The sequence below is a fragment of the Mya arenaria genome, chromosome 15, assembly GCF_026914265.1.
Source record: "Mya arenaria isolate MELC-2E11 chromosome 15, ASM2691426v1".
Classification (NCBI taxonomy): Eukaryota; Metazoa; Mollusca; class Bivalvia; order Myida; family Myidae; genus Mya; species Mya arenaria.
This window is the reverse complement of record NC_069136.1, coordinates 9,664,423-9,691,857: the sequence shown is the minus strand read 5'-3', so window position 1 is coordinate 9,691,857 and position 27,435 is coordinate 9,664,423. Positions and strand designations below refer to the sequence as shown.

Sequence of the window (27,435 nt, the reverse complement as noted above, 5' to 3'; positions counted from 1 at the left end):
TCATTTACCATTTTCCAAATCATGGCACAAGGAAGATTGCCGGAATATGGGGGCATCATAAACACTACCAGGCCAATTCACAACTACATTTTGAATCCTGAATCCAGCATCACATACCATCTGAAAATACAATGACAATTGTTGATTATGTTTCAGTCAAGTTGTTCATTTCTGGAGTAAGATTGAACAAAAAGAATGAGTATTACAAAGAAAAGTGAGTGTTTCTTCTGCATGATTGCAAGGGGTGTATTAGTGACGGTATAAGTACATTTAGAGCAAAAATTCATATGTCAGTCATTGAAATTAGACTTTCGGATAAACAAGCCCGAATTCCTATACTATTGCATGGAATCATGTTCTTGAGAAAGCCCTGCTATATAAACTTCAGAATTTGAGCAAGCCCGGAAGACATTTTACCTGTGCAGGCCCGGGCTTGCAGGCTTGTGCTAAGTTCGACCACTGATATGTTATTAAAACCATGAAATTTACAGGAAGAACTTTCAATCATACTATCACCATTGGCATCGCCAAGGCAAGTGAGTACACTATGAAAGTTGTTATAAGCTCCATGCTAAGGCTAAACAATTTACAAATACAACATTTCAGCTTGGTAAGGATGACCATTACATTTCGTATAAAACTAGAATATCTATAATATTATTGACAACAAAACATTTATGATCTTTTTTCAGACAGTTATATCATTTTCAGTTGTATTAGTATATAAGTTCTCACCTGCACATTGATAGAGTGATAGCCATTGCGATTTACATAGTCCTCCTTATACTGGTAAGGGGCATTTATACGTATGTGATTTCCATCCACCAGTCCAATGACATTTGGAAATCCTGAAAACGCAAACCTCCAATTAACATGTGTAAATATTCTAAGAAATGAACAAATAAATTTATTATTTAAATTTAATCCATTTACAGCTATGGAGTGGAATGAGTAAATAACTAAGAGTTGGGTGGGAATAGTGGCGGGGTATATGCGATTATATCAACAATTTCATCCACAATATAATTTATATCTACAAATGTAATCAATGCACATCTACGTATACATAAATATGATATTTTGACTAAAATATTTCCTTCATATTTTGATTCTAATCAAACGGTTATGTAAACTTTGTTGAAAGATATTGTACTTAAACCATATTCAGAAATGACAACTTCATTGTATTAAATTTTATCAACTACTCCGATCACAGTACATGTATTATGAACTAAGGCGCTGCCTCTACGGGCTTGAAGTGTTATTGCCGGAATCGTAGTTCTTTTTATGAAACACGTGTTCTACAATACATCGCGGCCGGCATATTTGGCCTCTCGGGCCATCAAGAACAACTAGCTGTTTTATATAGACAAGTCGAAAAACTTTTCAGTACATGTTCTTTAAAGCTAAGCACAGAGCTTTAATTTATGAATATTCATATGGCAAGGACGAAGAGGCTTTTTTGAATGTGCTTTTCAGCTGTATAATTATTTTGATATCGGGTCTACACTCCAGTTACCATAAAACCATTTTTTTGAAAAAGTAAAAGATACAGACCATTATTTGTCCATGATTTAATGAATACTAGTATGATAATACAGGCATATCTCTATTGTTCGCCATCTTCCTTGCCACATACTTTGCATGATCTCTCAGTATTTTGATTAGTAATTAAGATCATAGTGAAAGAAATCGGCTAAGTAGTGTGAAGGAAATCGTTCCTATTACCAGATGTAAATCCTCATAAGTATTGGTCTTTCACACCTTCCATAAAGCAAGCAGTAAGTATTTCACAGTTTATTTATGAGTCCTTAATTTACATAGATACACTATCTACATACATTTATAAACTAAAGCTATAAAATATGAGATAAATATGCACATGGCCATTGTAAATGATTAATGTGATATTCATACAGTTATGTTGCAGTAGACAAATTATTAATTATTATAAACAAGAACTAGGTAGCATATAATTATAAAGAGGATAAAACATGAGCATCCAGCTGATACTGAAGACATTTTTAAAAAAAGTAAAAGATGAGTATATGGTCACTTTAGTGCAATAACTCAATATCTGCTTCTATATCTATATGCAGTTATTGAGTTATTGTACTAACTACTAAGGTGATTTATTATATTCTTGTAACAATTACATTCAATACTCATATTTGAAGATTTAACTTCAACACTATCCATTTCATAAAATATGTCGATTTAACTGCAACATCATTAAAACATTCCTTTGACCAAATGCATGAGTATAATCCCTGATTAACAGTAAATAAAACTCTTTTTTTAATATCACATGTCAAAAGCATTATCACATTTGAAAAAAAAAACTATATTGTTTACACAGAAAAAATAAAAAATAAAATAATAGTTAAGGAAAAACACACTGACCATGAATGATTCTGAAACATGGATCATTTTGGTTTTGATTTACTACAGAGTTTATTTAACACATCCTTAACCCTTTTATTAATATAAACATGTTTTAAGACCTTTCCAAGCAAAGTAGACCCACATTTACAGCCATTTCTCGGTAACAAGCTGGTAGAATTTCATGAAACTCTAAATATGAAACAATATACTGGGATGATGACTGTCCAATATTTATTTTTGATTGTTACTTCTCTCACTTTATGTTTTTGTTTAAAAGATCAGCTGATACTTCATTTGTGCTTCTGCAACTTAGCAATTTAATACAGCTAGGACATGTCTTTAAGGAGCTTCAAATGTGCTTTTGATACTCTGTCAAAGTTGTTATAAATAAGTCATTTCATATCTGCTGACTTGGCAGTATTAGTAACAGTGAAAATACATTTTTAAAAAAGACAAACATATTTGAAACAGTAAAGATTTACTTTGATAAAGATTTTACATTGTTAAATACAAAAACTATTTCCACATCTCTAAATTTAAAATAAAGTACATATGTACAATTTATACATGTACAGGTGTCTATCGTTAACTGCAATAGATGGTCCTACATTTACAAACCTGAGCACTGTATTAAAGAACAAGAAGGTCAAAATAAAGATCTTCCAAGTAAATTTAAAATTAGATGGACCATGATCTCTGAGAATGAGGAAAAATGCAATTGATTTGCTTGTAATCGATTGTCTCTCAAATATTTACAAAATAGTCATATTCTAACGTAGCTATATTCTAACGGTTACGCATTTAATTCCATTAAATATTGTTCAACCAAAACTTGTAAATCAACTGATTATAGCTGTCTAATAAACAATAACTGTCTATCCAACAGTGATTCAAATAACACTAGTTGTCCATCACACATTCTGTCCAACAAGTAGTCCAAACAACACTGGTGGTCCAACCATCACTTCCGGTCCAACCATTTATAATTGTTCAACCAACACATATGGTCCATCCAATATAGCGGTCCAGTAAGCAATAGATGCCCAACCAACAATAGTGTTTCCGCAGGCACTAGCTGTCCATCACGTTGCTACCAATCTAGCAGTCCAACCAATTGTAGTGATGTTCTTCATTGAAAGTAATGATCTCAGAAGATACCATCAGCATATTTGAATCATATCTGTAAAGAAAGGAATGGAACATAAAAGTATATTTTTTATAAAAAAAGTAAATAACTCTCAAACTTATTTATGGATGGGGTTTAAGACAATCTGGACCCCAATTTAAGTCCAGGCCTGGGTGTATGTGACTAGTCCGGTGGCCATCATAATATTTAAACATAACTAACTAGTAACAAATCATTCAGAAGACTACACAAGTGACAGCATGACATAATTACTCTTTCTAAGTAAAATGTTTATAACGTAGTAATAAAATACACAAAGCAGTATAAATCTCATAATTTAAATTGATAATGATTTATATATGTTCATTCATAAGACTATTAGTTATACCTGGTCATGTACATACAGATTCCTTATAATAGATTATGACGGTCAGATAGTAAAACAGACTAATGTATTATTTGTATTAATTTTCAAACAAATATTTTAGAATAGATGAGAATTATTTGTTAATACTCCAATAAGAATAGTACCGCAGTCTTTTCTGAACCATCTACCCCACCCACCAGAACTAAGTGTCCAGGTCAAGCGATTTATAGCTCAAATAACAAATGACATTCAAATAATATCACAAAAATGTAATATAAACTCATTAAAATGACAAATCTAATATAAATAAATAAATTATAACAAACCTGGAACGAAAATTAGTCCGTATTTATCGCTGTTATTACACTTCGTTATAACCCGGAAATAAACCGGAAGTAAGCCTGCCGCAAAGTGGAGAATGTTTGTCGAAATAATGCGCCAAATAAACTGAAGTGTTGTTTCGTTTATTAAAGATAAGTTCAAGCAAAGTTAGGGGTATAATTCAATTACTTTTATTATGGTCTTTTACGCTAACATTATTGTTTAAAATAACATATCAACATTTTAAAGTAATGAGCATACATTTTCGCGACAAACGTACAAAATACGTTTTTGTAGAAACACAGTTTAATGAATGTTTGTTACTAGCGTACAGCTAATACTTCATTGTTATATATTTTAACAGCTATTATATTTGTTTCTTAATGTATGTAGGCTATTTTTGTCTAAAAAAAAAGAATCAATTGCCATAAAGGCCGACAGCGATGCAAAAGTGGGTGGGGAAGGTCCAAAAATAAAACGTTTAAAAAGTCCTTATATAGTTTTGAGGAACGATCTTTTAGGGGAGTGAAACATATATTATTGGCAACATGTTTTGGTGAAGTAAGGAGTTAATTTTACAATAGAATATTTACAATTAAATTTTGGTCTTTTGCATCAAATTATAGTTAAGTGTCTGAAATGTTGTTTCGTCCATTTTAGCCGGCCTAAATGAGCTAACAAAGAAATCATCAGTCCACAAAAGAATCAACCAGGGAAGGAGAAAAACATTCAAAGCTGCAAATTGCCAAATCCATCAGTGAGTAGACTATTTTTAAAGCACATGGTAAGATTTTCATGTTGCAATGGATAAATGGGTATGAATCATGCTTGTGAAATATTGAACCTCAAAACTAAGTAGAAATTGATTTTTTTTAGCATTTTAAATTTTGGTCCTTCAATGGGCTTTTGCATCGCTGCTGACCCTTGACCTTTTAAATAACCACTGTGCAAACAAATTATAGTTTAGTGCCTGAAATGTTGTTTTGTCTATTTTAGCCGGCCTAAAGGAGCTAACAAAGAAATCATTAGTCCACAAAAGAATCAACCAGTGAAGGAGAAAAACATTCAAAGCTGTAAATTGCCAAATCTATCAGTGAGTAGACTATTTTTCAATGCACATGGTAAGATTTTCATTCTGATTTTGAAAACAATATGGTGGATGTGTGGAGTGGATTTTATTTGTAACACTTTGAAAATATTTTTAAAAAATCAGACTCAATAAATTTGAGCACTTTAGTTTAAACAAATACAATAAGCTATCATTAATTTATATACCTGCGACATCGAAATCTTAATTCGCACTGATTTGATAACCAACTGGCCGTTAGTTATTGGAAAATATTGGCAGTACAAATAAAAAAAGAAATATTTTTCAGGTTGGAAGATGGATGTCAAAGTCTCAGACAAAAGCTTCCAGAGTTAAGGAAAGAACACTTCAACAAAAACAAGCACGAGAAGAATGACTGCAAAAAAGCTTATGCTGATTCGTTTCCTCATCAAGTGTATTTAAGGAAAACGGACCTGTCTACAGAGACTAGATGTAAATGTCAAGGACTGCAATGAGAATTCAATGACTCCTTTCTAATTGTGTCAAATGTCATAAAAAATTAAAACTGTTATAAATGGATGTGTAGTAATGATGAAATTATCACCCTGTTGCGAATAACATTAACTATTCATGAATGACATTTTGAAAAAATCATGAACTGTCAAGTTCATTAACTAAGTGGGAGTTCATGAACATGATTTGTCCAAATTGTCATTCATGAATAGATTATGTTTTTCTTTAAAAGCACACGCTTGACGTCAGGGGCTAGAATAAGGTTAGGTGAATAATTCAGGGTCCTCTTATTTAAACTTCAGATAGGCTTCAGATGTGCAGCTTATGTGCTTTAAATGTGCTTCATGAAATGTTTAAAGATTCAGTTTCAAGTTTCTTGGAGGAGCTTCAATGGTGCTTCTTCAAGTGAGACTTAATCTGCGCTTCTTGTGGGACTTTTAAGTGTGCTTCATAAATGCGCTTCCAGTATGCTTCAAAGAGGAGCTTCAGTGGTACTTCTGCCATTGAGACTTTATCTGTGCTTGCTATGGGGCTTTAAGTGTGCTTCACTTAATACACTGAATACATTTCATGTGTGCTTCAAATGTACTTTGAAGATGTACTTCAAAGGTACCTTCAAGAAGAACTTTTGAAGCATAATTTGCATAATTCAAACCGTGCTTCAAAGGTACTTTTCGATATGTGTTAGCATCTGCATTTCTCATCAAATATTCTGAAGCATGTATGAAGTAGGGGCTGCGATGGTGCTTCTTATAAACTCTACCAGAGAGCTTCAAATATACTTCTAATATACTTGAAATGTGCTTAATTTGTGGCTCAGCTTTTCAAATAACATTTGATCCGTGGTCCGTCCTTAATTACGTCTGTTAACAATTGTAATCGTTTAACAATTGTTATCACATCTAGTCAGGAATGTACTAGGTAGATTTCAAGATTTTAATCCATGCAAGAACATTTCTTGATCCGTACTTGATCTATTCTTAACGTGTACAAGAACCACTAGAAAATAATAAGAACATTTTAAGAAATGTGCATGAATTGTTCTTGAACTGTTCAAGAACTGTACTTTTACTACTATTTAAGAAATGTGCATGAATTGTTCTTGAACTGTTCAAGAACTGTACTTTTACTACTCTTTAAGTGTGCAGGAACAATTCAAGTTCTTGAAATGTAACAGTTTCAGTTTAAGAACTATATTGTAGGAACAATTGTTCAAGATCTGTTCCTAAAATGCGGTTCTGGAACTGGAACTGTACTTGAATTGTTCCTGCACACTTTAAGAGTAGTTCAAGTACGGTTCTTGCACACTGTTCAAGAATCATTCATGGACATTTCTTAAAATGTTCTAATCTTTTTCGCATATTTTGCCCTTGATTTATAGGAGTCATCTGATCTGGGTCTACACTGTTTGTAAATGTAATGTATATATAGTTGTATTGAGAGGTCTAAGGGTTAAGGTCCCTTTTATCATGGTGAATCATAATATTCACAAGAAAGGCCTGTATACCAGGGTTTGAATTGTTTTCTTGTTCGGCTGAAAGGCACCGTAATAAAGCTAAATTGTTGTTCTGTTTTATTCTGTTAGAAGTGGTCCCGAGTATATCTTTGTGACATTCATTTGTTTTCTCATCAGCATATTGTGAGATTTTGAGATTGTTTGATGTCTGTCCACCTTTCCTAACTTGTCAAGGCCCAAATACACCACAGTACAAACATGTTTGAACATGGTCTTTATGGCAGCCACAGCTGTATGGGTCAAAACTTGTTCGACCATGGTCAACACATGTTTGACCATGGTCAACACAAAGTCGAACATGTTTGACCTTGTTTTCAGGGGCGGCAATATACCACAACCTTGGTCAAAACATGTTTGACCACGGTCATTAGGTGACTGTGTTACATGGATAAACATGGTCAGTCTTTTTTCATGGTTGACCATGTCCAGAAAGGCGGCAATATACCACTGCATGAATCATGTTTGACCATGGCTCATCCATGGTCCACACACGGTCAACCCTGTTTTTCAAACATTGTTGATCATGTATGAAACATGGTCAATCATGTTTTAACCATGGTTATTTCACAGGGGTAATTAAGCAGTGTAATTTACATGTTTGTCAAGTTCAGAAGTTGTTAATAACTTTCCTGTTTGTACATGAACTAAAGCTGATTGTTTTCCTTTAAAGCATTGATATATAATAAAGTAAAATCCACTAATTTGAGGTTGTCATTTCTGCACACACTTGATCATGGAGGAAAATATCAAAATGCCATAAAAGTTTTGCTGTTACTTAAAGTTGCACTCTCACAGATTTACTGTTTTGTCAACTTTTTTTATTATTTGTCTTGGAATTAGATTTTTTTTTGTAAATATCTGCTTACCAGTGATGAAAGACTGCTGACAAAAGATCAGATCGCAGAATTTCATATTTCCATTCCAAATTTGATGTTTTATGACTTAAACCGTTACTAACGGTTTAATAAAAATCCATAAAACATCGTTTTTGGGACGGAAATATGAAATTCTGCGATCTGATCTTTTGTCAGAAGTCTTTTAGCATTGGTTTGCAGATATTTATGCAAAAACTTGTTCGTTCAAAGACAGAAAATAAAAAAAAGTTGTCAAAACGTTAATTTGTGAGAGTGCAGCTTTAACATCAGATATCACAATAAATGAAACAAAAAACAGGTATCACACATGTCAGAAATAAATTACATAAAAAGCTGTTTAATTTCTGATGAAAATAGGATAGAAACGCTATCACTAAACTATGACAAAAACAGTGCTATTACTTTGATATAAAGTCTTCTGGATGTTTTTGTTCTGAGTAATATCCCAAAATATGACATTATATAAATATTGCATGGCTTCCAGCGTGACAGTACAGTATGTACGTGACAGTACAGTATTTACCCGAATGTTGACAATATGTACTGTCACACTGGAAGGCATGCAATATTTATTTCATCATACCGAACACAGTTACATTTATATACATATATAATATTTTTACCATAACACAACTTTCAAGTTTAATCAATTCATTCTGTAATTATAGTTTGTTTACATTAGCTGTCATTTTTTGGAAATGTCGTTTAGAAATAAGGCAAACACCGGTTGTAACCAGATTCACAACATTTTAATACATGAAAGCAATTTTCATAGTTCCACAGGCAATGATTTTTCCAATGTTTACACTGAAAACTATAAGTTATTGCAATACAGTGTCAAATTATGTTAGGGGCTATGCCGCATGCTTCTTCTCTTTCATTCAACTTTAATAAAATATTGATACTTGAACACAAGCACTCTTTTTTCTGTATTCACATCCGGTCAACGGGGGGCAGATAACTGTGGTCTTGAGCCTATTGAAGCAACATTTTTTCAGAAACATACTTAAAAACTCCTATAGTTAAACTTCAGGCTATATGCAACACATACTGAAAGTTTAACAATGATATATAACACACTAAATGAATGAGACAAGTATTAGCACCTGTGGTATTTTCATAAAAAAGCAGAAACAAGCCATTTCCCTGAAATGGTAAGCCGCAAACCTTTGAAGAGCCATTATTTCCTTATGCATTGGAATAATTTGACCAAGTAGTTTCCTTGTAGCTTTCAATAGTGTCTATAGAACAGACCACAAAAATGGCCTGCCTACTCTTTTAAGATTTTTTCTAAGCAAAATAAGGGTTTTCCACTTCATCGGCTTAGTGTTTTATATAAAAAAAACAAAGAGCCACACTGAAATGCTTCAACTTGTTAAAATTTTACTTTTCTGGTCCACTTATATACAAAGGTAATAGAACTGTTTAGTTTAACAAAAGAAATTTAGTGATTATGTGTTTATAGACAGTCTAAACACCACTATATGCCAAATTGTATGCTTCTGGGACAAATGGCGCAATAAAGGAAATGGCAAAAAACCCCACCAAAACTGAAAGATTCATGACAACTGCTAGTGTTTTCATGTATGAGGTGGCTACATAATGTAGAAAATGCAGAGATAGCATTATTATGCCCATTTAAAAAAATACTTTAAGTATCTGTTTTGAAGGCTAGATTTGGCATTATAAATTCAGAGTACAGCACCATTGTCAATAAGTTGCTTATTTACACCTGATTTGCTATAAATCTCACTCTTTGGAATCATTTACACATAAACAAGTACTACAGAAATGACTTACATCTTCATTCTTCTGAAATATTGGATTCAGAGCTGCATCTCCTGGATTCAGATTGCAGGACTACCGTCTGGGGGGGGGGGAAGCCGCAGCTAACTGGAGCTTATTTGAACATCATGATCTGCAATCAAGACGCAAAAGCAAGGTTTTACACTAATAAATTCTGCCACTAGTATAAGTTTGAAAAAGGCCTGTAAACACTCATTTGAGGCATACACAATCCTTTATGAATCATAAATGTGATAAATATGCAGAAAAGTTCATGAATTCAAGGATTTTAGGACAATTTTATGAAATATATAGTCGTTTGGACATTTTGCAATCAGTTATTAACAACTCAAAGGTTAATCTCATCTTATTGAGTACCTAAATGCATTTTGAAAGCATTAAAACCAGACATGCTTAGAATTTCTTCTTACTTGGAGACGGTAATCCTTGCCGAGAACCGGTATGGAAAACCACACGAGACCACATTTTGACCAGCACTGGTTCTTGTCCTTGAAAATTCCTCTGCGGCTACAGCAGCCAGGCTGGCTATTGATATAAGCAATAAATTAGGGTTTTTAAGACATTTATAATGTATTAAGGTTGTTTTTTTAAATGCATGAAGGGAAATGGCTCTAATCTTTATGAAAGTGGCTCACTTTTTTATTTCTTTTGCCTTGAGAAATGGCAAGTTTTTAAATGTATAAACTTAATAAATGAATGAATACATAGAATGAATTAATGAATTAATGAAAGGTGGCATTATTTCTTTGAAATAGGGATCTCATTGTGTTGCTGTGATTGTTGAAGTAGATGCTTTCTTGTCCATAAGCTGAAAATCATATGATGCACTAATGCACCAGTCAACTGTAACCACGGCCCCCTCGGGTCTGGGGGTATACCGGGGAAAAGGGCTGTGTTTTTACTTTCCAGGAGGCCCCGCAGGGCCAGGTGACCGCGGAGATTGGGCCTTATATAGAATCTCTGGGGTGCGGGGGCATTTGGCCGGGGTTTAACCATCAGTTTGTCCCCGCAGGCCGGGTTTTTTACCCGGGGTTGGCTGGACCAAAAGTCAAAGTCCCGGCTAATCCCCGGACCTTTGGGAGGGGGGGGGGCGTAACCATTGACTGGTGCATGAAGAAAACATCATGCTGCATCAAATGTGTAGTAAGTTTTGATTAATGGCTTATAGAATTTGCAATTAATGTAATGTTTGCCTAAAAGAGCAAACAAAATGTGCGAATAGATGCACAATACAGATCAAAGACTAATACAAGTCAGCGGTTTCATTAGAAAATAATATTATTTATAATTATCAAAGCCGCATCAGAAATGATTGACAAACAACATGAAAGAAATTCATTAGGAATGGAACAAACATTATCAATGGTCTTATATGACCAAACTTACTCACTTTATACTTCAGTTTGGATACAATTTTCCATTAAAAGATCTTGAAGTGCTAGCAAATTTTAGCATGTCGGCATGTTGGCATACACCAAGTACAGCTCGGCCGGTAGGCGGGCGGACTGTCTGGCTGGTTCATCATCGTTTCCTCCCGGGTCTGTTTAAAATAAAAAGAAAGGAAAATAGATAACCGCAAAACACCTACTCAAACATACAATCATTGACACCCTTATAGCATATACAACATACTCAATCAACATATTTCTGGCATACCAGTTTAAATTGATGGGATTTAATATCTATTTGAGAGCTGGCTTTAATTTCAAACAGTAAAAAAATATGTTTGTTTCAGTGAAATATTGTTTTTATTGTTTATAAATGTCTATAAATCACCACAAAGCATATATATAATAAAAATGTTTTGAATTTTGCTATGCCTATGCTTTACTATATTAGAGCTGGCATTGTAAATGTCTTGATAATTTTACATAAACAATATTGCTTATTTAGTTATTGATATAGACTGTGTTTTAAGAACAAATTGAGAAGAAAATATTGCTATACCATATTATATCTCAAGTCAAAACAGCTGTTAGGAAGAGTAAATTGCACACCTACAAGCATGTTAAAAACTTCTGAAGATTATTGCAAAAACCGCCACTGTTTTTGTGCTGAACTGATGACCCCGCATTTTCTAATTATATGCAGGAGAAAAAAGGTTTTATTAACATTGCTTGTCGGGAGGGGTTTTCGGGAGGGGAAACCCCTACCGAACCCACCCCATTTACATAATTAATAACTTAAATATCATTTTTTCCTTTGTAGGTAAGATTTTGTCTAAAACTGTCTTGCATGCAGGTGCCTTCAGCTGAATAATTTGGAAAAGAGGTTAACTTAAAAGAAATTCTGTGCGGAAATTTGTGCCAGTTTAAGCACGACATGTGAATACATTTCATCTCGCTTAAAGGTATCCTTCTGAAAACCTTTGTAAAAAAATCACCAGTAAGACACTGTAACTCTAGTGTTATTATGTGTTATCATGTAATTCTGCCAAAAAGAAACACTGCCTTTTATGCTGAAACCTCCCCTGGGTTCATAATCTATAATACTCACCTGGGCAGATAGGGTACAAGAGTTAGCGGCTGAAGCTTTCCGGTCACTGCCGGAGACCTTCACAAACCAGCAGGCGATTTGCCGCTTCTGTCAAGGCCTGCAAGATTGAGAAGCTGGGCATAGCACCTTCATGCGTAAGTATACAAAAATCGAAGAAGCCATGAATAACATCAGGTTGTTTCAGCAATCCAAGATTGCTATGGGTAAGAAAAAAATATGTTCATAAAGCAGTTGATTATGACGAGGATGTAGCAAATGTTTACGCCGTTCAGAATCCTTCTGGACCTGCGTTAGACATGAGCGTTCTCAAGAGAGAACTACAGAGTCTGCGAGAAGAGGTGAAGCGGCTTGGAGAAGCTAGGTTATCATGGTTATGACGATGCTTCGAAACGGGTAAAGCGGATGAACCAGTTCGAAGCTACAAAACACATGCCTAAACAAAAGCGGTGCAAAATCTTTGCGGATGAACCTGAATTCACTGCGACACCAATCTATGAAGATCCAGAAATTCCTCAATTGACACAAGCACCATTGACATTTCCACCTCTTTTAGTTCTTATTACAGTCATCCTTGTTATGTTTAAATTTCTAAGAATTCAGTACCAAACTATTCAAAAACAGAAGCAAGGAATCCAAAGATTAAAAGATACCATTCAAAAACACCGAAATCATATGAACTCAGAACAACTGCTGGTGTATAACAAAGATGTCCAGTTTTACACTGGCTTGTCAACTTAATCTATCTTCAACAAGCTACACTCATTTATAAGTCCCTTTGTGATTAGGAGATGGACTGGTGTCACATCTATGATAAAGAATGTTCGAAAATTTAAAGCTAAGTCACGCTATGGGCCAGACAGGAAATTGACCTCAAAATGTGAATTTTTGTTGATGTTAATGAATATCAGGTTAGGACTACTTAATGCAGACTTTGCAAAACGTTCAACATTTCGGAATGTCTTGTTTCAAGAATTTTCCTTGCATGGTTGCGGGCGTCTAGCTTAGCTCTTAAAGCTATTGTGTATCTGCCTGATGAAGAGACCCTGATAGCAACAAAACCAGAGCGCTTCCGTAAACTGTCATCCCTACATTCAATAATAGACTGCACAGAGTTATTCATAGAGACCCCCAAAGACGTGTACCTACAAAGTGCAACTCTGAGTGATTATAAACACCATAACACTTTAAAACTGCTTGTAGCCTGCTCTCCGAACAGTTCCATCATTTTTATATCCAAGGCATACCTTGGACGAGTGTCGGATAAGGCCATAACATTGGATTCAAACTATTTGGACCTCATCCCGATGCACTGCATTGTTATGGCAGACAAGGGATTTAACATACAGGGAGAGTGCGCCTCCAGAAAAATATCACTGTATGTACCACCCGGGCGGAGAGGAACATCTCAGATGCCTAGTGACTGTGTCAGAAAAAACTAAAAAAAATGCTAATCATAGAATTCTGATTGAGCAAGTGATCAGGCGGCTCAAAACTTTTCGTATTCTGGCAATTGAGCTTCCAATATCCATTGTGTCTCACATTGATGATATCCTTGTGGTCTGCAGTGCATTGCGCAACTTAAAACCACCAATTTACAAGACATAGTAAAATGTGTATGGTAAACATTATGTTCACCTATTTGACAGTGTTTGTATGAATGGGAAATTGATGGTACTGCATACAGTAAAAATGAACTCATTTTGTCAATGTCTTTGATAACTATCTGCTTTAATACATGCATTGTAAATATTTGTGCAGTTATTATGATGTAATTAAACAATAGTCTGTGTTTTATTACAGTTTTCTTTTTATTCCGAAAAAAATGTACACCCAATTTGAACTAAACAGACATATTTATGCTTATGCATTCTCACCATAGTGGCATATCTGTTCATTTTTAAACAGGATAAAGCTTAGTTAAAGCTGTCGACGAAAGGTCATATTGATTCATTACAACTGTTAGAATGATGGATCTCATACGCTGTCTTATTAATGTTATTTACCATAACTATCATTTTGATTATTACTGCGTCAATGTTAAACATCCATTTTGTACAGATTTTAAAGCTATGCCATCATCAAATATTGAAAGAATGAAAGACAAACTTGCAAACATTTCATATAATTTAATTCCGACCATTATCGGCAAGGAGCATCATAGAAATGAGATCATGCAAAAGTATAAATAATAATGACTATAAGGCCTAAAAAAAATAATGTCCGTTTCGGGTAACCCGACCCTACCTATAAAAATGCGCCGACCCTAACTATTTTTTTCCGTTTCTGAGCAAAAAAAATATTCGTTAGTGAATATAGAGTTACGAAGTGCGGATAAATGCAGATTTTAATCAAAATTATTGTTTATATGATAAAACCAAGTCAGGTAATGACTACCTAAATAATTTAAAAGGTAACCCTAAACAAACAATTATTTTTTGGCCTAACATAAAATAAGATTTATTTAAAGCTGCACCCTCACAGATTGCTTCTTTTGACAACTTTGTTTTGTCTTTTACATTTGAAAATGAGTTTTTGTGGCAAAAACCTCACATACGCTTTAAGAAAAATGAACTTATCGGCAGTTGCCCAAACAATTGAGATATGTTGAAGTGTAAGTCAACTTATTTGACTTAATTGAAGGCACTGATGATTTGTGAGAGTGCAGCTTTAAACATTGAGAACAATAACAATGATGAGACAGGGTATGATCATGTGAAAATAGAATGCAGCACATGCATTAATGATTCGAAAAGATGCAAGAAGAATTAAAACTACTTGCATTACTTCATGTAATAGCACATCGGTAGCAACATATTTTAACAGCAAATAATGTTTTAAGCATTTAATTCTAATAAGGCAAAAGGGTGCCTTAGCTTCACTCCACCAAGCCAGAAGGGTTATCAAGTAATAGTATACAAACAAATTTATCCCAATACTATTGAACACATGTTTCTGAAACCTTTCATAAGTATATTAATTACTATGACGGCAAACACTCATGTTAACATTTACTTAGATCATATATTTTTTAAATCTAATTTCACCACTGAATGCTAGTAAAATATGTATATTGGTGTTGATGAAACTGCCATTTAATGGTATTTTGCTTGAGAACATTGCTCACTAACTCATCTGTCACCCCAGCACAAACATAATGTGTCCAAACACTACATCCATCACACTGAACAGACTGCTCATTCTCACTTTGTGGCTCATCCAAACAATTTAAACCACATATACCACAGAGGAATACAAGTGTCTTTGACTCAGCCTTTCTGGTTTTCTTTTTCCGCTTCAATGGCTGTGTGCTGATTGGAATCAAAGCACGTCGTGCTGATATTGCAGGACGTTCAACATTTTGCTCAGCAGCAACAGGGATGGCGTTGTTGTTTGGGTCAGATCCTGTGGTTTTCAGCAGTGGAGTCTGGTTTTCATCTCTGTTAGAAGGCTAATCATTCCTGTTCATCCCACAGATAGCCTGGAACATGTGTTTAGTCCAAAATGAACTAAGACTCTTTTCTAGCGAAGACCAAAATTGCATGTTAAAACATACTCTGACAGAAAGACTGCCATGTAAAGTATAAATGAATAGGTCACAGAAGCTTCGGCCAAGAATGCCCATTTGTCCCTTTATTTGGAAATAGTAGTGGTGTTTTGAATCGAGCACTAATTTGCCATTATCTTCAAGAAGATATTTAATATTATCTACTGTTGGAATTTGGTTCTTCACTGTCTCTGGACACTTTACTTCACATAGGCCTTTGCCACAACAATCACATTGGACAACTAAGTCAGGACTGGCAGCCAAATATGGGTGTTTCAAGGAAACAGTCAACCCACTCTCAGTAGCATTGAAATTCCTGTGTTTCTTCATGGAGAGAGTGTATTTCTTCTTAGCCATTGGTTCTAATGACGTTCCATGCTTCATGGCAAGACTTGGATTGAATGATTTTTTTCCTAGAAGTGTGTCAGTCAGGGCAGTCACATTTGCGTCTTCATCCTTTTGAAGAGTTTTAGCACGACTGGCCACCCGATGAAACAGACTGGAAGTAATTCTTCCCTTACGCTGATTGTGCCATTCTTTGGAGGATGCTTGCTCTACAGTTTGCTTGCTTATGTTATCACTCTCTTCTTGTGTCATTGATAAGGCTTTCACCACTGATTCTATGGAATAATCATGTTTTTCTATCTCGCTCAAAGTCACATCAACAACTGATTTTGGCAGTATGACCTTTGGTGTAACATGTCTTTTTCGTTCTTGCAACTGTCCAAAACACGAATCACTGGCATCTTCTTTTAGAATGATATAGAGAACCTTCCTCATAGACCCCTCATCTTTAACCATTTTTGTCTGTTCCTTATTTAGTTGAGTTTAGTTTGTTTTTGATTTCTCTTTTCATCTTCCTGGTATCGCTCTTTGCCATAGGATGACTTGCTCCAACTCATTTCTCTTGCCTTGAAAGGCCTCATCTCTGGCTTTGTGCTAGGAACATTCCATGTAGCAAGGACACTGGTTTTGGACTTCTTGGTGATGCCTCTTTTCACTGCATCTTCGACACAAAACAGAACACCAGCAACATGATTGCAGCAGCCAAGCATGCCAGCTGCACAGCTGCAGTAAGACACCAAAACTCTCTCACCAACACAAGCTGGTCTGTCTTTTCTACTACTATCCATGTGTCATATGCTTTTTTGTTTATTGCCATTTAGAGTGTCACTTTGGCTTTCATTATACATTTGTCACTAGTTACACTAATGTCATGCATATGCACTTCTTTGACCCAGCCACATTCAAAATACCTTTTACAAAATATGCTTTTCCTTCCTTGTATTCATTCAACAACCAATGGACTATCTCACTAGAAGTCATTCCATCAAGTACTCTACAATGTCTGTAATGTAAACCGAGGGCCAGGAAGCTAAGCCATCCTTCTCACATTTCCAGCCAGATGTCAATGACATGGGGTCCGGAATCACTTCACCTCCAGGGTTAAGCTTAGCCTTGTATTCATTCTGAAGACGATGTTCTGCGAGCTCAGCGTTTCTCGTCTACTGGCAGGTTTTCTTCCCAGGCACAAAATGCCCTGAAAAATCAAGATCTTGTTTTGAACAACTGATAAAAAATTAAAAAAAATATTTATACATTTCATGAACATGTAATAAAAAGAATGCACCAGTTAATTGTAACACCCCCCAACACCCCCAAGGTCAGGGGTATACTGGGGGAAATGGACCATATTTCAACGTTTCAGGTTGCCCTGCAGTGCTGAGTAATGCAGTGGTTTTGTTTTAGCTTCGAAATATAGCGGGGAATGGGCCTTACCCAGGTATCCTGGGGTGCGGGGACATTTGGCGTGGAATTTTACCAGCAGTTTGTCCCCGCAGGCCCGGGATTGAACTGGGATTGAACTGGGATTGGCTGGACTCTAAGTCAAAGTCCCCACTATTCCTCAGACCATGTGGGCGTGGTTACAATTGACGTGTGTATATAAGCATATAATGTAGGTACAATCAATGAGATGCAAGTCACAGTTCAATATTTAGTTCTTCCAATGACAAACTTTTGACAATTTTTATCCATCTCAGGGTGACCTATCAAACATTCTTTATTTAAATGCTGAAGCAATAAATAAAACATAAATATAATAATGATTATATATACAGACAATAATATGAATAATGATATTTCTTTCATTAGTTCTGTTAGAGTTATATCTGTAATATGCACTGACAGAAATAGTTTCCCACACTTGCTTAAAAAACACACACACTCATACAGGTGGCAGGGGTTGGTGGGGTGCTCTATATCTAACCTTTTTATTATTTTATACTTACATTACTTTATCTAAAGCATACATCTTTTAAAGTTAAATGTTGGAATGACTCTCACAGCTTTAAAAAATATAAACTGTATCACGATAAAACAATCATATAACGTTTCCTGTAAACAGAGAAAATACATATATGTATATATACAAACCTCGCGGATAACTCAAGGTGCCCATCCACTGGCTTCTTTCTTCTAGACAAAATACACTTTAATAGCATGTAATGACCACATTTTAAACTTTTCAACCGTCATTTCACTCAGGTCATCCATTTTCACACTTTATATCTGTCAAAAATTAATCAGAGCGTAGCGTACATTTACATATATCAAGCAAGATGGCGAATTTTTACTCGTACATCCGGGTACTTGCAAAAGAAAGCCTTCCGAAAACTGTTAAAGCTTGTATTGAAGGAAGACGTCACGCGCACCTGCAATGTGCCTATATGCAAATCATTGTTTACATCAGCTGTCGTAAAATGTGCATAAATACATTTAACTTAATTATTTAGATATCTAGTTTAAACGGTATTTTTTAAGATGTGGGGTAAAAAACGCAATTGTTATGACAAACCCTGTTCGTTTTGTATTATTATTGCAGAGTTATAAAATATGATTTCCGGTCAAAAGAAGTACTCTTTAGACGTGTATTCATACTATGTGTTCTCCACTCCTTTAATGGAAGTGCCGAAGGTGGATTGTACATGTACCTCGGGTATTTCCGTATTGATTTTCATTGGTAAACGGAGGTCAAACCCCGCCCTAAACATGTACAATTTGCTTGCCGGCATGCACGCGCTTTATATAAACAATGTATGACGAGCTTTTCTGGTCCTCATTTTCACGGTTCAGTGGTGCCCCAATTTTTTAATGCCTATCACTCCGGCAAAAAAGAAGAAGTCCCTTGCATACACGAACAAACCGTAAGAGGGCTTGTACAGACAAACGCTTCGCGTCGCGTTTGTCTTCAAGCCCGTATTAAAACCGACATTGTTTACCTACCGTTTGCTTGTTCCTTATTTCCCGTTGTATGGGTTATGATACATATATAAATTCCCGTGTAACACAATATTAATGCGTGTTTCCATTGCTTTCAATATCAAACATTTGTATTCCACTATCCATCAATAATTAAAAACAATTAGTTTACTTCCTTATTGCAGTTTGGATTGTCATAGCATTCAGTTATGCGCATGCGTATGATTTTATTTTGACGCATGCGGATCCATGGCAGTATTAATTACAGATTTTTGGACTAGGGCACTTGTGGCCTAGTTCATAGCGATACTCACGATATCTGCATTCTCAAGCCGCATCTGGGGGTTCACTGACGTAATGTATTTATACGCTGTATTTTGATTCCCGTTAGCGAATTTGAATAATCAAAGTAGTACCAGAACTGATAACAATAAAAAAATCCAATAAAAATAGTTCTCCTAACAATTCAAGCTAACCGTATGTTCTTTTAATGAAGCACAAGAAATTCATACGTAGCGAGTGAGTTAATCGGGTTATCTACATGAATGTTCTTGCATACGGTCAGATTATATGCAATAAGAATATGAACATATTGGAAAAGTACGCATCGAAATTTTCCCGTTCAATGCTCTGTATTGATAGACTGGTACCCTCTTTCTCTTTCATCCGAAAAGAAACCAGTATCATATAACCGCGGTGCCCATCGCGCATTCGAAATGTCTTGTGAATTCATACGTAAAGCGACTAAAGTGTGCGGTCTAAGAAGAAAACAACCTGGAAAGTTTGTTTAAAAAAAGTATTGTTAATATCCTTTGTATAGAATGTTGGTATTTATTTATAAAAACGATATCTATTGTTAATAAAAAAAAAACCGAAGTCGGTCCCTGTTCTGTTCATAATTTGCATGTTTCCGTGATATTTTCTTTTCGATACAAAGTTTATTTTTTAACTAATCATTGCATGGCACTAAGCACTTTTTCAAACACAACATGATTTTTGGTATTTATTGTTCAAATACTATTAATGTTAACTAAAACCCATATGCCGCGTACCTGTATAACTTTATGTTTTTGAGGAAAAGTAAATCAGGGTACCAGTCTACTGTATTGACCTCATTTACTTTGATCAGAGCGGCCGAATGATTCAGACATGTATGTTATCACTACTTCCGGATGCTGATGATTTGAATTTCATACGTGTTTCATTGAAGAAATTTATCAATAAAGCCGCCTTTAAATGATTACCACCATCAAACGGATTTATTTTCATCTTACCGTGGGTAGCATTTTTAATTTGACACGTAAATTTTCAAGCAATACAAGTTCCTTTGATAAAATCATGTGATTTCAATTTTGCAAAATGGAGATAAAAAATATCAAATATGCGCATACTTATTTATGAAGTTTCATTCTAAATGAAGCCAACTGTATGTATATGTGCACATCATCTGGCTTATGAATAAGATGATTGTTTACCTATGTGCATAGAAAAGACTTGGAGCCACTCTCAGTGTAAGTACATTTTGTTCAATGACATTATGATAAACCATCGCCGTAGGTAAAACAATCTTGCCTGCTCAATTTTGATTTCCTCTCGTATAATGAACCAGTCAATTGTTACCACGGCCTCTGGGGATATACCGGGAGGGGTGGGGGAGGGCTGTGTTTTAAACTTTCAGGTGTCCTCGTAGCTAAAGAACTTCAGCGAACACATTATATATTACCTTTTTGGACTTGTTCAATGTGTTGTAAACATAAAAAAAAAAAATCAACATTAAAGGTATGGAAGCCAGAACTAGTGTCCTCGCAATGCCGGGAGATTGCGGTGGTTTTGTCTTCCCGCAAATTATATCAGGGAATTGCTCTTACCTTAGATCCCCGGGGTGCGGGGTTATTCACGGGATTTTACCACCAGTTCGTTCCCGCAGGGCAGGGATTTTACCGGGGACTGGCTGGACCGAAAGTCAAAGTACCTGCTGTTCCCTGGGGGGGGGGGGCGTGGTTACAACTGACTGGTGCATACTTAAGTTCTTTTTCTGAAGACGCTTTGTGCTCACTTTTTGTTTTCTAGCCAAGAATGAAAATCAATAATCAGTCAGAGATACAGTATCGTGATGCATTATTGTTGATATATCAATATAAATTTGTGAAATATTTGAGAGAAAGGTATTTGGTTATATAATTTACAAGTGTAACTTTTGAGTTTTATTTAACAATGCAGTGCCGAATATTGTGGAGATAGAATTGAACTAATTTGTATTAATCAGTTGACTTGTGGCGTTTAGGGAACAAAATTAAAATCAAAATATTCAATCAAGTTCCATTATCACCCAATGTTGTGGAATAGTGAAGTAATGAAGATTTAACCTCACAACAGTCTTTCTCAAATACTGTCCAGGCTTTTTATGCTTAAGAATAACTAACCTGGCAATGTTAGAACAGAAATCGTCTTGGCATGAGATTTGATCACAAGTATCATTATGCACCAGTCAATTGAAACCAAGGCTCCCACATCTGGGGGTATACCGGGGATAGCCGTCGAAATGGGCCATGTTTTTACCTTTCAGTGCCGGGTCTTCCCGGAAAATACAGTGTGGATGGGGCTTAACCTAATGTCCCTTGGGTGCGGGTGCATTTGGTGGGGACTTAACCACCAGATTATCTCCGCAGGGCGGGGAATTTAGCTGGGGTTGGCTACACCGAAAATAAAAGTCCCCGCTATTCCGGGACTAGGGGGGGGGGGGGGGGGGCATGGTTACAATTGACTGATGCATTAGCTTGTGTGTTCAGATTCAGGGTTTTGGTGCGCAGTTGAAAAATTAACTAATTGTCTAATTACATATTAAAAGTTTAGAATATATATTTATTTATATAAGTTATATTTTACAATCCAAATCAAAGATACATTGTACTATCCAACGCAAGAAATGTTTGTTTATTCAAGTAAATAAAGCAATCCCTATAACAAGGAACTGCAGTATTGCTTTACCAGCTTAATTGACATTATGAGTTGGAGTTCAAATTGCTGCAATTAAAGGCACATCTAGTTTTCAGAATTATTCAAACTCTGATTTAGGAACCTTATTATAGTTATATGAAGTACTTTTGCTAAACGAAAGCTTTTTTAGATTCACAAGGACGGGTGAAAAGTATTTGCAAAATGTACTGCAACACCTGATACATATTGCCTACGAATACAACAAATTCTAGGCACTCCAAATGTTACAGTACTATTCAATTCGAATTGCCTGAAAAGAAAGCTTCTTGATTCTACATTCAACATCTTCTCTCTGTATGACATATTGGACCAGGGAATCATGAACATACAACTTTTTGCAACTATTGAGATAGGGAGCTATCAGGACAGTGACAGAGGACAATACAAGAATGGTCAACTGCTGCATTTATTGAGTTATCTAATGCATACAAATTAAGACGGAGAAAATAATTCTCATTTTTCCAAACTACTTCCTTAGCATCTTGTATGTAGTCTGACATGTAGTTGTCTTTTACAATGATTGTTCAAAGTTACAATGGCCCTGTGGGTTAAAGATGCTCTGTCCACGGGGTAACAGGTTTTGTACATAATAGGGTTATAAGTACTTCATACAATTATTGTTCAAAGTTACAATGGCCCTGTGGGTTAAAGATGCTCTGTCCATGAGGTAACAGGTTTTGTACATAATAGGGTTATAAGTACTGCGTTTTGATCCAGGAGGTTGTATTCGACTCAAGTAGGTTTTTGCAGATTCGGTTTTCACAAGGCACAAGCCGAGTAAAATCAAAATTTACAAAAAACTACCAGAATCGAATATGACATTCCGCCATATCCGGATCAAAACGCAGTACTAATAATCCTTTTATTATATACGTTACTGATTAGATCACTTAGAAGCCACATCTTTGCACAATAAATTGCATTTTAAGGATGCACTCATTGGTTTAATGACATCAATTTTATATTGCGCAACATACTTGTTATGACGTGACGTCACAAGAGTGGTATAAGGCCGTATTGCACTGGAGCGGAATATGGGTTGAAGTATTTTGTGATATGTATTGCATGTGGATTGATGATGGGTATATAATAAAGAATATGATTATGTTTGGTATTCCATTCTCACAAGCAGTGTGATGAACTGCTGACACCATGTTATGAAATTTGATTGTCAATGTATTTAAATACTTGATAAACGATATTCATCTCATCTTAGTCTACTCAACTTGCTTTGTACAAAAATCTGCAGCAGTAATAAGAATAGCATGAGACTGAAGGCAGTGCCAATATTTATCAACAGCACTAAGTTAGCATTGTAACATTTTACATTAATTGAATACCAAGCACTAATTAAGAGGGAGAAAATAATTCTTAACTTTTCAAATAAAAACTACTTTCTAATAGCATTGTGCATGCAGTCTGACATACGTGTACAATGTAGATGTCTTTTACAAAGATTGTTCAAAGTATGGCCCTGTGGTTTAAAGCTCCCCTGAAAAAGAGGTGACAGGTTTTCTATATAGTATATAATTACATCATTGAAAATCTTCTCTGAAACTGCAAATAACAGACCTTTGATATAAAAGATTTGATCAAATTAAAGAAGTATGTGTACTTTGGTTAACATACGCCAAACATGTAAATTAATTTGTACAAGTCTGATTAAACGACTTTGAGAAATTCAAAAGAACTATGACTTTATCTGATTTAACGCTTTAGCCCCACACCCCGCCCCCCTCACTCTACAACCACTTAACGAGATTTTTCAAATTTCCTTTGCAGCTTGCAAGCAATTTAAGTCAAAAGTTTAAGGTAGCCCATTAAACAGTGACCCCTTGTGATGTGAGCCGATTTTTTTCAATGCTTAGAACATGGTTGTCAACATTCCCCTAAATGAAGCCCTAGTCCATCAGTGTTTTCAGCACTTTGATTATGAATAGGATATACAAATGCCAATACTTATCTCAGTATGATACAGCGTCAAACTACGTTAGAATGATACCATAAGTTGAGTGAAGTGGCACTAGAAAACGATTATTTGTTTGATAACTACGTTATATATGTCAGTATTTGGACCTTGCTTTACAAATAAGTGCAATAACTTGCGTTTACCAGGCATGTTAAATTTTATCGGCGTTCAATCATCGATCTCATGCAGTCGCGATTGGCTACGTCATAAGCGACAGGGGTCGAAGGTTAAAGGTGTTTGTTTTGAATGTTTTTCATCAGAACAGTAAACAGTTTCAAAGAAACATTAACCTGTGCTTGTAAATGAACATTATTTTGTCACCGGAACATTGGGGAATATCTCAATTGTGTATGGATAGGGCGTTACTTACCGGCAATGGAGAAGAACTCTGCCTTTACAGCATCTAAATCCCGACGGAACTGGATCTTCTTTCTTGCAACTACAGAAAGTATAGCGACAGTGGTTTTGATGGCGCGGCAGACAGACGAAGCGGAAATGCCATGAACGTCACCAACAACGATATAGTGGGCTCCAGTTGCCAGAAAATGGAGAGAAACAAGTACGGAAAGAAGAGGGGGTAGTGGACAGGAGCGTCCAGTGGTTCGTTCCAAGTAAGGAAAAACTATGTTGACGAGTAGAAGAATAGAATGAGGACGGAAACGATACCTCTGGAATATTTCAGGAGAAGATAGAGTCTCCGGAGGGTTTGAACGGTCTTGAAAGACCCTCGGAAACGGAAGATCACGAGTTCTCTGGCGTAGTATCTGCAGACGACGCTGTATGGCGGCCATATTTGGGAGAGAAATAACTGACTTAAGTCAACTACCTAGTTGACTCAAATAACGTGCTCAACATCCAACTTAATTATGTTATTGAGCAAGTTATTTTTTCGTGAAATGTAAATAATTAACGTGATCAAGCTGAGCACGTTAATAACGCGCTCAGCACATTTAACGTACTTAAGAATTTTCGAGAAATTGGGGCCAGTGTAAAAGCAAAAGTGAGAGATAGGAAAAATAATTATTCGGCAGAATTTAAATGCCCACTAGGGCTTAAACAAGGCTGTTTATGCTTTTTGTATTCTTCGTGAATGAATTCGTCAAATCGTTGGAAAAGAATGGAGCAAGGGGAATACAACTTTTTCCGGATCTGAGAGAAAGCGTTTCATTACAATTAGTGGATGATTTGGCCTTAAACGCTGTCGGATTACAGAGACTGTTGAATTTGCTAAAATAATTTACTGAAGATTTTAAATCTTAAAGTCAAAACTAAAGTGATGGTATATAAAAACGGCGGCATTCAGTCTAGGCATGAAAAATGGTATTGTGGGGAAGACCAACTGGAGACTGTTAATGGATTTAATTACGTCGGTGTTTACTTCTGAAGCCAGCTTTCCCTTTATAAAATGGCTAGTCAACAAGCACTTAAAGGAAAACGTGTATTGATTGCATTACTATCGAAATTACACAAATTCGGCCAACTATCCAATTCAGCGTATTTCAAAATATTTGACATAAAAATTATGCCTATTCTCTTGTACGGCAGTGAAATATGGGGAACGGAAAGACAGGTTTCTATTGAAATTATCCAAAATTATGCCTGTAAGCGATACATGTGTGAGCCACAGAAAACTAACAACCTGGCAGTTCTTGGAGACTGTGGAAAATTCCCCCTACACATATATGCGGTAAAACGGGTGTTAAAATATTGGGTTAAAATTCTCAGTATGCCAAATGACAGATATGTGAAGTTGGTTTATCAGATGCTTATAACGCTTCATGACGCGGGCCGAAATAATTGGGCATCTCGTGTGAAGACCATTTTAAACCATTTAGGATACGGACATGTATGGATTGAGCAAAAGGTTTACAATGAGAACAGTTTTATAGCAGCAGTGGTACAGAGACCAATACGTGCAAGAAGGGATAGCTCTCACTTCGGATAGTTCTAAACTTAAAATGTGTATTCACATAAAAACAACATTGAGCATGAGTATTATTTAGACAAATTAACAATTAGAAGGTATAGAAGTTCACTAGCTAAATTAAGATGTTCTTCACATAAATTAGAAATTGAATACGGAAGATATTCAAATACTCCATCGACTGAAAGACTATGTAAACTATGTTTAGGGGTCGTAGAATCAGAGTATCATTTGGAAATTAAATGCCCTGCCTATATTGATTTACGAAAGAAGTATTTACCGGCTAATTATTTTGAAAACCCACGTATACATAAACTTTTCAGTTTGCTTAGTACAAAATCCGACAGCCTGTTACAAAATATGTCATTGTTTGTATATTATGCTTTAATGTTAAGAGACGATCTCCTCAAATAATAGGAATTGAGGTAGCTGCACATGAAATCCAGGACAATATATTCTGTGGAAGGATTGTTTTAACAGGACTATTGTTTATCATGATAACATGTATAAGATATATGCAATCCAGAAATAACCTTTCATAAAATTCAGTGAAATATAATTTATTAATAGCAAACTACTACGCTACATTAATGCTATTTTTGCCCTTTGATGTACACATATTTTGTTATGGGCCGTAGGCCTTTGTCAAATAAACGTATGAAATGAAAATGAATTGAAATGAATTACACTAAAATGCATTGTACTGCTCACTTCTATGAAACATGAAGTTGTTACTTGGTCAACTATAGAAGTATTTCGAGTTAAAATATTGTGGTTGAATCGTGACAGACGGACGGACATACGTGCCCCCAAAAATGACTCCCTCTATATAGTTATTACTTATTTTAACAGGTGCACCTATTCGCTGAATACCGGGACAGAACGTAAGGCAACATTCAGTGAGGAATGCGTCAACTTGATTTTATGATTTTGTGTTATATGACTTTGACGTTTACCCTGTGTAGTTTATCACATAAATATTAAGATAACAAATAAAACCTGCAGGGACATCTCCAGTAGTTTTAAGCAAATACCCTATTTGGAAGCCCAAAAGACACTAAACGAGAATCTAAAACGTACAGACAACAAATACAGCACATGATTCAATAAAGCTTTATCAACGATAAATACAACAAATGTTAGAAACACCGTTCTGCTGGAGTTAATCAGTTGATGCGTACCCGACCTTACATTCGCTCCAATATGTATCTCAATACAACCCTCTAAATGCCGGACGCCATGCACGGGAATACGTGTGCCTAATTCTGTAACGTCTTTTGATATGAC

The 27,435-nt window shown here is 35.5% G+C and overlaps 1 protein-coding gene across 1 annotated transcript; it reads right to left on the bottom strand.

Annotated features, from left to right (window-relative positions):
- On the bottom strand, positions 1-25,015 carry LOC128220181 (putative nuclease HARBI1). Its single transcript, XM_052928460.1, has 3 exons — positions 24,595-25,015; positions 736-848; positions 1-120 (listed from the first exon to the last, which is right to left on the bottom strand). Exons 1-3 carry the CDS (start codon positions 25,013-25,015, stop codon positions 1-3), a joined length of 654 nt encoding a protein of 217 aa, XP_052784420.1.
- Positions 25,016-27,435: the final 2,420 nt, after the last annotated feature.

Excerpts from the sequence above, each read along its gene's own strand:
- LOC128220181 (XM_052928460.1), bottom strand. The coding sequence starts at position 25,015 with ATGGCCGCCATACAGCGTCGTCTGCAGATACTACGCCAGAGAACTCGT. Across the intron at positions 849-24,594 it reads AGAGTTCTTCTCCATTGCCG|GATTTCCAAATGTCATTGGA; the intron begins GTAAGTAACGCC and ends TTGCGTTTTCAG. Across the intron at positions 121-735 it reads ATCACTCTATCAATGTGCAG|ATGGTATGTGATGCTGGATT; the intron begins GTGAGAACTTAT and ends TTGTATTTTCAG.